General features: G+C 40.0%; 1 protein-coding gene across 1 annotated transcript in view; it reads right to left on the bottom strand.

Annotated features, from left to right (window-relative positions):
* Positions 1-375: 375 nt before the first annotated feature.
* The window catches only part of SMCHD1 (structural maintenance of chromosomes flexible hinge domain containing 1), a 100,278-nt gene continuing 87,793 nt past the window's right edge, over positions 376-12,860 (bottom strand). The window contains exons 43-48 of the mRNA XM_076329886.1: positions 12,734-12,843; positions 11,315-11,385; positions 9,486-9,657; positions 7,294-7,452; positions 6,465-6,582; positions 376-2,235 (exon numbers count right to left, since the gene is read on the bottom strand). Coding sequence (XP_076186001.1) covers positions 2,130-2,235; positions 6,465-6,582; positions 7,294-7,452; positions 9,486-9,657; positions 11,315-11,385; positions 12,734-12,843 — 736 coding nt within the window. The 3' untranslated portion in view covers positions 376-2,129. The remainder of the gene's footprint in view (positions 2,236-6,464; positions 6,583-7,293; positions 7,453-9,485; positions 9,658-11,314; positions 11,386-12,733; positions 12,844-12,860) is intronic.

The following is a 12,860-nucleotide window of genomic DNA, read 5'->3' as shown; positions in this document are numbered from 1 at the left end:
CTGAAATCTCCGATAGTTATTGCACAACTCCGGAAAACATCCTTAATTTCCTGTTTGCTGCTGCCAGCAGGGAGATACATCACGTGACGCTGGTAGTGCCTATACTGACCACTGAGGGCAAGAGATGAATTTCAAAAGGAAACGTTTCTGCTAGAATAGGTAGTTAATCAAATAAAGGATTCAAGGTCATCCAGAGGTTGGAGGGTGAGGCTAGGCAGATGTCAGAAGTAAAATAAATGCATTTAAAAGAAGTACTACCAAGTAACTTGGTGTGCTGGGACAATTTCTTACATGGCAAACTCTCCATTATGGCTGCCTGGTTCAAGTCTTGATGTCTAAAATTTAGAAAAGCAGGAAAAAGGGCTGAGGCAGATATTACGTTATACTCGAATATATTTATTTTCTTTAAGAATAGGACAAATTGATGTCTAAAATAATTTAGACTACCATTAAGACATGAGGTTTTGGAGAACCTTGCACCACAGAATGCATTGCATCCTTAATTTGGAGAAATTCCATTTTATTAGAAATGTCATAGAGATGTGCACCAGTGACCAGCATTCTGAAACTTCCAGCAGGATGTCAACATGTCTTTTTAAGTTTAAAGTCCCTTTTCAGAAAAGCTGTATATAAAATGCTTGTTGCTGAGTGAGTATAAATCAGTAGATTTGATATCAACTTTCACTCCAAAGCAGAAATTCTTCGAGGCTGGTGTGAACCAACACGTCCACATCCTGGAACACCTTCTCCTGCGATGTTCTTTATTTACACAGCTTCAAATAACAGTTTTATACTGTCTCAAGTTTAGCTCTCTACTCTTGCCCTATCTTTTTCATCAAATCAAGCCTATTTCCAACTGCTCACTCTGACCCTGGCTGAAATTGTATTTTTAACCATGCCTGGTCCTTTTCTGCCCTGTACATTACTAAAATCCTTGTGATGCAGATCACTAGAGGTGACCCTTGACTCTCCCTTTTTTTTTGGTCTCATTTACCTGTTGACTACTTTCTCTAGCATTTTAAGACTCCGTTTCTTAAACCATGGAAAACTTTAATTTTCTTTAGGTATTTATGAAAGCCAACAGAATTTTTTTTTTTTTTTAAGCTGGAGACAGCCTTATGAAGTAAAACTCTGTCCAGGTATCTACAGTTTCCCAACACGATTGTTTTACCTCCAGCTTAAATCTCCATTTCCAACTCTTAATATGCGTACACACAGTTCAGCTGTAAGGATTTTCCTTTTTCCTTTGTGACATTACCGTTTCCTACTCAAATCCTTCTGTCGTAGTTACATTTTTGGTATCAAGGACCAATTTAAGGACGAATTTTTGATCTGCTTAAGCAGCGAGGTTCTTGTATGAGGGTTGTGGTAATACAGATGTTGAAAGTGGTTAGCATTGGTACTATATTGTAGCTCATTTGCACCCATGAAATATCCCTCCTCGCCACTCTCCCAATCCATAAAAAAGCCTCCGGTAAGCCTGTTACACTTTTCATACTCACAAGTTACTACTTTGTTTTTTCCACTGGCACTGTCTGAAGGAGATACGAATTCCCATGTCAATACCTTGGGCACAGCCTTTGATACTGGCTTGTTGTTAACTGTCTGAAGACTCTACAAACGGCTGTGATTAGATCTCAGTATATCGCTGCTCAAACCCTCCCTTTTAAATTGATATTACCTTGACACCTCATCCATCAAAAAAAAGCAGTCCAGAAAGTTCTCTTCCCTAAGACAGCCAGGGATGCTTTTTAAATTAAAATCTCATTTCATGGCACAATCTGTTGACTTAATTATTACAATCGATTATATTGGCAGCGCTTTGTATTGAAGCAATTTTATTGAAAAGATTGATTTTTTTCATAAATAAAAAAGGATATATTTTAAACTTTTTTTTCACACATGAACATAAAAACTCTGAAAGCTTTTAGAAATGAAAATTAACTATACAAAAATTAGGCTATCAATGTTAAATACTTAAATTTTTGTTACTACTATAACTGAAATACATTTATATCTTCTATCAGTATAAAAATCTTCATAATAATGGGTAATACAACATGAATATTTCCTTTAACTGAACGTATTCATATTTTCAGTACATAGCTATTTCCACAAGTCTCATCAGTCTATGCCTTTCTCTTTCGTGGATTTCCATTAAGTTCTGAAGGGGATGTTTGCAGTGGTTGCTGTTGCTGCTGCTTCTTTGTGGGAGAGGAGATCCATTCTTCTGAGCTAAACAAAACCACAGGCACAGTAGCTTATAAACCAAGCCCTTTTTTCTATTTATATATATTATATATATCTTTTTTATTTGTATATATATGTATTTGATATAATTGATGAAAAGCACAGAGCTCCCACTAGCATAAATATAAACCCCATATTTGTGCACAGCTGCTTATTCTTGTAATTATTTTGTTAAAATTAGGAATAGCATCAGGCTAATATTAGATAGTTTAAATACATAACCACTAAGTTCTCTAAATGTACACAAAAAAATTAAAATAATAGCAAATATAAATAATAGAGACATAGTAATATAGTGAAAACTCATTCTGAGATTTACAGAACACAAGTGAATAAGATTTAAATAATCTCAAAAATACAACCATGGTTCAGCAAAGACAATGATGCAGTCATGAGGAGAGACATGAGAAACGGAAAGTCAGTTCCATGTCATTTTAAAGATACAGACTTAGAGATTTCCCTGATTTTTTTTTTTGATGTGTACAAATGTTCATTAGCCACAGAGGCAATGTAGAAGTAGGTACACAGGTAAAGAGATAACTGTGTTAAATACTCTACCACCAGCTCACCTGACAGTTACTTAGAAAAAATTATGTAACAATGATTCTTTCTCTGTTCTGTAAGAATGATTCTTTCTCTGTTCATCTGCCCAGTATTTGACATCAAACCTTAAAAGAGTTTACAGACCAAGCCATCTCAAATACTTCTGGGGGGCAACAGAGTTGAATATACCAGAAAATATGGGGAACGTGAATGCACAAAGATGCCAATCAATCAGTTCATAAAGAGAAACAGAATTAGAATTAGCAAGCAAATCTTTAGATCAAGCTTAGGGTGAGGCAGTCAGCCCCACGCATTACGACTGCCGCTGCTAAGAAAAAAAGGAGGGTAATTGTCATAGGCGATTCCCTTCTCAGGGGAACAGAGGGCCCGATATGCCGACCAGACCCGTCCCACAGGGAAGTCTGCTGCCTCCCTGGGGCCCGGGTCAGAGACATCACTAGGAAGCTCCCTGGTTTGGTACGGCCTTCTGATTACTACCCGCTGCTGGTTATACAGGCTGGCAGTGATGAGGTTGTGGAGAGAAGTCCTGCAGCGATCAAAAGGGACTTCAGGGCACTGGGGCGACTGGTTCAAGGATCGGGAGCACAGGTAGTGTTTTCCTCAATCCCTACAGTGGCAGGGAAGGATACCGAAAGGAGCAGGAAAACACACCTGATCAACACGTGGCTCAGGGGCTGGTGCCGTCGGAGGAATTTTGGCTTTTTTGATCATGGGGAGGTTTACATGGCACCGGGCCTGCTGGTGACAGACGGAGTCCAGCTGTCTCACAAGGGAAAAAGGATCATGGCTCATGAATTGGCAGGGCTCATTGAGAGGGCTTTAAACTAGGTTCGAAGGGGGAAGGGGATAAAACCAGGCTCGCTAGAGATGAGCCGAGGGGTGGCGTGCCGATGCCGGGGGCGAAATCGATAGCCCAGCTCAAGTGCATCTACACCAATGCACACAGCATGGGCGGCAAGCAGGAGGAGCTGGAAGCCATTGTGCAGCGGGAGACATATGACTTAGTCGCCCTCACAGAAACATGGTGGGGTGACTCTCACGACTGGAGTGCTGCAATGGATGGCTACAGACTCTTCAGAAGGGACAGGCGAGGAAGGAGAGGCGGTGGGGTGGCCCTGTATGTTAGGGAGTGTTTTGATTGTATAGAGCTCAACGATTGTGATGATGGTACGGTTGAGTGTCTATGGGTAAGGATGAGGGGGAAGGCCAACGAGGCAGATATCCTGCTGGGAGTCTGTTATAGACCACCCAACCAGGATGAAGGGGCGGATGAAGCGTTCTATAAGCGGCTGGCAGAAGTCTCTCAATCGCTAGCCCTTGTTCTCGTGGGGGACTTCAACTTCCCGGATGTCTGCTGGAAATACAACACGGCAGAGAGGAAGCAGTCTAGGAGGTTCCTGGAGTGTGTGGAAGACAACTTCCTGACACAGCTGGTAAGTGAGCCTACCAGGGGAGGTGCCTCGCTCGACCTGCTGTTTACTAACAGAGAAGGACTGGTGGGAGATGTGGTGGTCGGAGGCCGTCTTGGGCTTAGCGACCATGAAATGATAGAATTCTCGCTTCTTGGTGAAGTAAGGAGGGGGGGCAGCAAAACTGCAACCATGGACTTCCGGAGGGCGGACTTTGGCCTGTTCAGGACGCTGGTTGAGAGAGTCCCGTGGGAGACGGTCCTGAAGGGCAAAGGGGTCCAGGAAGGCTGGACGATCTTCAAGAAGGAAGTCTTAAAGGCGCAGGAGCAGGCTGTCCCTGTACGCCGTAAGAAGAATGGGCGGGGAAGACGACCGGCCTGGCTGAACGGGGAGCTCTTGCTGGGACTCAGGAAAAAAAGGAGAGTTTACCGCTTGTGGAAGAAGGGGCAGGCGACTCAAGAAGAGTACAGGGATCTCGTTAGGTCGTGCAGAGAGGAAATGAGAAAGGCAAAAGCCCAGCTAGAACGCAATCTGGCCGCTGTCGTTAAAGACAACAAAAAAAGTTTTTACAAATATATTAATGACAAGAAGAGAGCCAAGGAGAATCTCCATCCTTTATTGGATGCAAGGGGGAACATTGTCACTGAGGATGAGGAAAAGGCTGAGGTACTCAGTGCCTTCTTTGCCTCAGTCTTTAACAGGCAGACCAGTTATCCTCAGGGTACTCGGCCCCCCGAGCTGGAAGACGGGGACGGCGAGCAGGATGAACCCCCCGTAATCCAGGAGGAAGCAGTCAATGACCTGCTATGCCACCTGGACACTCACAAGTCTATGGGGCCGGATGGGATCCACCCGAGAGTGCTGAGGGAGCTGGCGGAGGTGCTCGCCAAGCCGCTCTCCATCATTTATCATCAGTCCTGGTTAACGGGGGAGGTCCCGGAAGACTGGAGGCTTGCCAATGTGACGCCCATCCACAAGAAGGGCCGGAAGGAGGATCCGGGGAACTACAGGCCTGTCAGCCTGACCTTGGTGCCGGGGAAGATTATGGAGCGGCTCATCTTGAGGGCGCTCACAAGGCATGAGCGGGACAACCAGGGGATCAGGCCCAGCCAGCACGGGTTCATGAGAGGCAGGTCCTGCTTGACCAACCTGATCTCCTTCTATGACCAGGTGACCCGCCTAGTGGATGAGGGAAAGGCTGTGGATGTGGTCTACCTGGACTTCAGCAAGGCCTTTGACACTGTCTCCCACAGCATTCTCCTAGAGAAGCTGGCGGCTCACGGCTTAGACAGGTGGACTCTGCGCTGGGTCAAAAACTGGCTGGACGGCCGGGCCCAGAGAGTTGTGGTGAATGGAGTTACATCCAGTTGGCGGCCGGTCACGAGCGGTGTTCCCCAGGGCTCAGTACTGGGGCCGGTCTTGTTTAATATCTTTATCGATGATCCGGGTGAGGGGATTGAGTGCACCCTCAGTAAGTTTGCAGACGACACCAAGTTGGGTGGGAGTGTTGATCTGCTCGAGGGTAGGAAGGCTCTGCAGAGGGACCTGGACAGGCTGGATGGATGGGCCCAGGCCAACTGTATGAGGTTCAACAAGGCCAAGTGCCGGGTCCTGCACTTCGGCCACAACAACCCCATGCAGCGCTACAGGCTTGGGGAAGAGTGGCTGGAAAGCTGCCTGGCGGAAAAGGACCTGGGGGTGTTGGTCGACAGCCGGCTGAACATGAGCCGGCAGTGTGCCCAGGCGGCCAAGAAGGCCAATGGCATCCTGGCCTGTATCAGAAATAGTGTGGCCAGTAGGAGTAGGGAAGTGATTGTGCCCCTGTACTCGGCCCTGGTGAGGCCGCACCTCGACTACTGTGTTCAGTTTTGGGCCCCTCACTACAAGAAGGACGTTGAGGTGCTGGAGCGTGTCCAGAGAAGGGCAACGAGGCTGGTGAGGGGTCTGGAGAACAAGTCTTATGAGGAGCGGCTGAGGGAACTGGGACTGTTCAGCCTGGAGAAAAGAAGGCTGAGGGGAGACCTCATCGCTCTCTACAACTACCTGAAAGGATAACAGCAGAAACTTTAAAGGAAATAAAAATTACCTTGAAAATCAGCCTTACACAAACTTTACTCATTGTTGGTTATTGTATACAAATATGAATTAAAAAAAAAATCTCCCATGCAAAAAAAAACAAACTCGTTTTCGCTTTGAACTCAAGATATGGGAAAGTAACGACTAGATTGAGAATAGACTTACCTATACAATTTTTTTACCGTTTCTCTTCGCATTCTTTTGGGGGGGATGGGGGTGTCAGACATATCTAACATTTCAGGCTGAAGCAATGATTCAGTGACTTTATCTGATGGAGTCATACCTATGAAAAAGTTGCAAGTAAGAACAAACTTAAAATATTAATCCCACTGATTATAAATGGGTCCTGTAACAGTAGTGTTAAACCTCTGAAGTAAGGCTTTAGACGTGCCATAAATTTTACAGTTACCTTATGTCTGAAACAGTTCAAAGATGACAGGTAAAAACATTTGCTTTATTTACAGTTGTCACAGAGTAAATGTTTTTTTAAATATTTTGAAATATCATAAATTATTTGATATTGGCATAAAAAGCATTTCTAACTAGGAAATACTATCCTTGCAGAATTAGGGGTGTTTCTTTTTGTAGTACAATGTTTTGATTGTGTTTCCTTAGCAAAAGCAATTCAGCTCTTTACCACACGGTCATTTCAAAAGGAATGTCAATGTTCTCTACCACTGGGCCAGCCAGACTAGCAGTTATATAACCTCATATTAGTGAGATCATAGTATCATGCTCACAAGACACTAACTGACCACATTTTTCTTGTCTGAACACATTACAGGGCAGTGCTGGTCTAGGCAATATCCACAGCATCATACTACATACAGGTTTTCTATTCTTTCCCTAAAATGAGACATCTCTAAGCTCTTAATTAATTTTAACAATCTTCCTTCGTAGCTTGAACTTGTTAGTTTGTGAGAGTAGAATACATCTGGATGCACTTAACAGTTCTCCTCCTTTAGGACACCAAAAATATAATACAATAACCTACCCAATTTTTGTTCTATTATCTTGAGACTTTCCTCTTGTTTGGCAAGTTCCTGTTTTTTCTTTTGCATTTCTGGAGTGGTAAGTGACTGCAAATGGAAATCAAGGTCCTTATTCACATTATCAAGTTTCACCACTGCTGCACGGTATTGCTGAAGAAGATCTAATTGAAGAATGAAATAATAAAACACAAAACAGTAAATAAGTGGTCATTTTGAGTTAGAAGGCTACCGAATACAATCCAGATAATGTGTAAGATTCACAAGAAAACATAGCTTTCAAAAAGCACTACTTAAAAAAAAGACCCAAACTTATAGTGGACCAGTGGCTGTTCTTAAAATGACTGCAAAGACAGACTGATTTCTCTTTTCTTTTTGAGCCCGTATCTTAGATCACAGTAAAGTACCAGCGAACTCCGAAAATGACGTGGCAAAGAGGTATTTCTTTACACATCTTGTCCCTTGTGTGCTCCAAACTGAATTTTCTACCTTTGATGCCTTTAAGTGTGCTTGTAGTATGTTTCACTTTCAGTGCTACAAAGCTGAAGCTTGTATTACTGAGTTGAATTCTAGTCCACCTTGTGGAACAAGAGAACATTTACTGAGTTTCACTTTGTCCCACCTATGGAAATTTAAACAAGGAGACAGCAGTAGACTCAGCTAAACAAGGGCATATTTTGCTGACAAACTTTGTTCCTCTTTTAACATATGAGATAGAGAATTTTTCTCTGTCCAGGCATTGAATAAATATGTCAAGCAATAAAGAAAGGGTTCAAGCATGTTTAGCCCAGGCTCATTCATTTTACTTTGTGGTGAATATGAAGTAGCTTGCACAAAGCTTAACTGAACACTAGATTACCTTACATTTGCCACAGGGTGAAAGCATTCATATAGATAGTTCCTGCAGACTGACAAAAGGCACTGTAAATTCTTAGTATGGTTTATTTTAGAAGTACCTTGTCGGTGTAATCACAGTTTAAGTAACTACTTTCCTTTTTGCTACAAACATAGAAGAAGAGCAAGTCACAACTAATGTTAAGGCTGAAATTCAGTTCAAAACAAGTCTTGTGTAACGAGGCGCTGTTCTTTATATGGAATTTCACTATTATTTTCCTTTAAATATCTAGTAACTATCCAAGTGAAATTAAAACATATGCCCTTTTCTTCTGCCATGATTGTTCCTGTACTAAACTATAGAAAATTCCAATTTAATTCACCTTGGGTAATAATTGAGTTCGACAACTGAAAATGTGTTGATAGACAAATATAAAGTGTGCTAAACCCAGCATATTTCTGTCTGTAGCTGAAATGCTTACTATGTTTTTCCTGCCTGTAATATATTTTTACTGAAATGCCTATGAAAGATCTTTTTAGTCTTTTTTTCTCCCTCAACTGGTCAATGTTAAGTAGCTTGCTCATATATAAGGCTACTTCAACAGGTACACGTGTTCTCTCTCTCCCGTTCTCTTCCCACCCCACTCCATTGCACATTTCTAGGAATACTGTCATGAAAAAACTTCATGTCCTTTCTTTTGAAAACTAAGTATTTAAGAACAACCTTATTTGTGAGTAAGACTTTTCAATGTTTTACAAATCAGTCAGGTCAGCTGTTACATGTCAGAAGCTGCCATCTTTTAACTTCATTTATAACCTTTATTCTGAAAGGAAGAATCCAAGCACGTAATGAAATGTAAGTGATGCCACAGGAAATATAAGGTATCTTCTTGTTAGGGAAATAATGTAGATGATGTTGCGCATGACTCTGATGAGAACAGGAATTTTTCTACCACTGCTTCATAGAGTTACTTGCACAGTAAGAAATTCTAAATTGATGTATGGTGTTTCCAGAGGAGAAAGACCTGAAACTTCTGTTCTTCAAGGATGCTGGAATTCAATCAGCTCAAGCTTCTCATGCCTGCTGTTTGAATGATCACTACCTGCTTATACTCTTTCTTTAATAAAACTAAGAAAACGGGGGAATATCTCATGATTATTATTTTTTTTTTCAGGAAATTTAATAGCTATAAGCTTTTAAGAAAAGGGAAATTCATAAATAGGACATTGTACAGGTCATATTTCTTAAAATAACTTTATGCTAAATTGAGGTTTTCCTTTTTATATTACGTAAGAGAGTAACAAACATAGGCAAGCAATATAATTTTGGAAGTTCTGTGTTTTCATGACTTCATCAACCCACCAATCTGTCCAGAGAAAGTAGAGTAAAGTTTTGGCATGGGTGCTCCAAATACCATTCCTCTGAGTTTGTCCATTGGAGGAGCTTTATTCTGAAGGCCTCCAAATTTTCCATTGCTGCGAATCCTGTCTCCTTCCCTAGTCAGCAAAGTAGGGCAGTGTGTAATTTTCACAACCTACAGAGGTATAAAAAGTGATACTGAATTAGTAACTCCATGGAAAAAAAAAATCTAAGTTTTCAACAATGCTGTTGTGAAGCTTTCTATCTTTCAACTACGATGCAGTTTGTTCTCTAATGAGAACATATTTTATGAAATTACATTTCATGACTTTTGCTCTCAAGTAATACAATGCATATATTAAAATTAAACAGTACTGTTGATAATTATGAAGACTAGATTTTTCGGGGGTTTTTTGTCTCTTCAGATTTATCAGAACTCTGGAGGCAGAATTTAGATCTATACTGGGAAAAAGCTAATTATCAACATATACTATGAAGTAATGGCAATAAACATTAGTGTTGATAAAAAATCTGAGCTTTTTTTTTTTTTAAATGCACAAGATTTAAAGCATCTAAATGCCAAGGGATTTATTTCTTATAACATATTCAATAAAACTTCCATATAGTTGATGAAATTTACCTGTGGTGGGTGACTGAAACAAATGGTGTGACAGACTAACCAAGTGAAATGACCCAGACCTCATTTTGGGAAATGACTACATATACAAACTCCTTTCCCTGAACAGACACAGATGGTCAAGTCTCCTGACACTGATTAACAACCGAGATCTGACTCTTCTGTCTCTTCTATTTGATTTTGCAGCAAAAAATATATACTTTTTGATGAAAGAAGCACACACAGTCTTCACAGCTGAAAAATGGTAGCTATTTGTTCACTTGACAGACACTGAGATGGTTATTACACATGATGAAAATTAAAATATGAATGTCAATCATCTGGTTTTCACTATGACTATATCCATATTTCTGAGACACTCTCTGAAAACATTCGAGACAGTCCTTGTCCCCAGGTTACCAGCTAGCGGTAGCCAATAAAAAGGGAACGGAATCACAGAGTAAAAGAGCTGGTCAGGCCCAGAGCACAGAGCAGGAAACCTGTGTTGCACTGACTGTGAAAGAACGAAACAGGTAACCAATTTCTGATGGCACCAGAGGTTGTTAACTTGTAGTGCTCTTATGAACAGCCCTGCAGTACAATTTCTTATACTTCTGGAGAGGGGGGAAAAAAAAAAAAAGAATATCCAGCTCCAAGAGCTTAATGTTTAAGCAGTATGGTTCTACATTCTTATGCTGAATCATTACTTCAATTCTAGCAAACTCATAAGCTGAAACAGAAAGTGCTCAGTGTCAGCACTTCCTCAGAGACCCTTGCCTGCTAAAATGTGTCCCATTAAACCTAAATAAAATGGGTCAGAAAAAGGTCTAGTAAGTTTCACATCAAGATTTAGTGGATCCGAAATGTCATCATGTGCCTCCGACTCCTGTGTTTTATTATACATACAGGGACTAGGAAAGTACTGGAGAATTTGCATTTAACACTAACTGCAAAACTAAAAATGTTTATCTTTAAAAACATGGTCCCATGCTTCATGGCAACATTCACATAATTGAATTTGTTGAATGGAGGTAATTTTGTCAGTGCCAATAATAAAGATTTCATTCACTTAAGTGAATCAAGACTTACAGACAGAAAGCACGCTTACAGCTAATGCAGCATTAAACTTAGCAATTATTCTAAGTTTGTAATGTATTAAATATGTAGCGATACAATATATTTGTTTTAAAAAGTATCAAGAATAATTGAAACATACCTCTTTTCTGTAATGGTTGGCAGCATCCAAGTTATCTATAATGATAGTGTCACCCAAGAGCATCCCAAACACTGAAAAATGCAATTTTTTAAACCATGAAATTTCTCCACAACAAAATAACTTGAGTTTTGAAAAATCAGTTCTGAGGCTTCATTATTACAGCTTTTCAGATAAGTGCAAGGGAAATAGCACGTGCATGATCTTTTTTCAATGAAATTTTATTCTGAGATTGAGATAAATATGCAATCTTCTGTTTCCATCAAAGAATTAATAAAGAAAAAAGTTTAGGACGTTTAATTGCCTTATGGCATAATTGACTGTATTTTCCACCAAAGTACTCTCTTGATATCTTATTTACATTTGTGAAGACACACATGATAAAATCCCAAGTTTTAGGAAATTACATAAATGATAATTTTTTTACGTCCTCCTTGAACGGTGTTCTTGGTTTCTTAATATTCAATGGGTTATCAAAGGAAAAAAGAAAACCAAACCAACATTCCCAGGCTGATGATCCAACTGATTTTAAGACCTTTCTTCTGCTAATAAAAGACTGTTCTATACAAAGTCTAACCTGATGCAGCCTTGCCCCGGAAAAGTAATAGCCTATCTGCTAATGAAGGACACAAAGAAGAATTTATAGTTGAAGTCGCTGACAATATCTAACTTTCTGAAAATAAACTGGACTAAAAATTATTTTTTTATTAACTGTAGGGAGAAATATTTCAATACTGGGAAGTTGTGAAGTTGTGAAGTAAAAGGAAAAACTTATTGAACTAATTACAGATTCCAACTCTCAATATAAAGGAGTAGGTCTACTTTATTTAAGAAAAGGAGGGTAGGAAAAGATAGGTACTGCTATGTTGTTAGAAAGAGCGAGAGGATGATGGTTGCCTAAACTGGAGTCTACATAAAAACTGAAAGCTTATTCTTACTCTAACTATTTAAGTATAACATACATAGTCATGTACAGTTCGGTCTGAATGTACATAAATCTATGCATTACGCATTTTTGAGAGGAATAGGACTGGAAAAACAGCCTAACAAAAGCAGTAACTTCTGCAACATGAAAATATAAAACTAGCATCATGATTGTCAGTTTCTGCTTACATGAGCTTGGGAATAAGATAATGCTGTAGTAATTTAAAACAGAAAAACCCTCTAGTATATGTAGTAGAGAAAATAAAATAAGACAACAAGCAGAACACAGTGGTCACTGCTGAAATTTTCACAACTGTTGTTTGCAAGTACTTAACGCTAATGTCATCCTCTTTTTTCCAGCAGACCTCATAAGGAATGTACACTGGTATTTGCAAATGTCTCAATGAAGATTACTGAATGGATTATGATTTGTGATGTTTCTGTATTTCATTTATTAAAAAGAAAGAAGTTATGAACAATTTCTTTAATATCATTTACCTGTTTGACAATGCTCTACATTATCTGGAAATGTTAACAGATCTCTGGCAAATACAGGATTTCCAATAGGTCTGAAGAAGATTTTTCCATTTCTTAAGTGAGGTAAAGGCCTAGTTAAAGAAAGGGG

This window comes from Aptenodytes patagonicus, chromosome 2 (genome assembly GCF_965638725.1).
Source record: "Aptenodytes patagonicus chromosome 2, bAptPat1.pri.cur, whole genome shotgun sequence".
In the NCBI taxonomy this organism is placed as follows: domain Eukaryota; kingdom Metazoa; phylum Chordata; class Aves; order Sphenisciformes; family Spheniscidae; genus Aptenodytes; species Aptenodytes patagonicus.
Note: the sequence above shows the minus strand (reverse complement) of the source record. Positions and strands in the feature narration are given on the sequence as shown.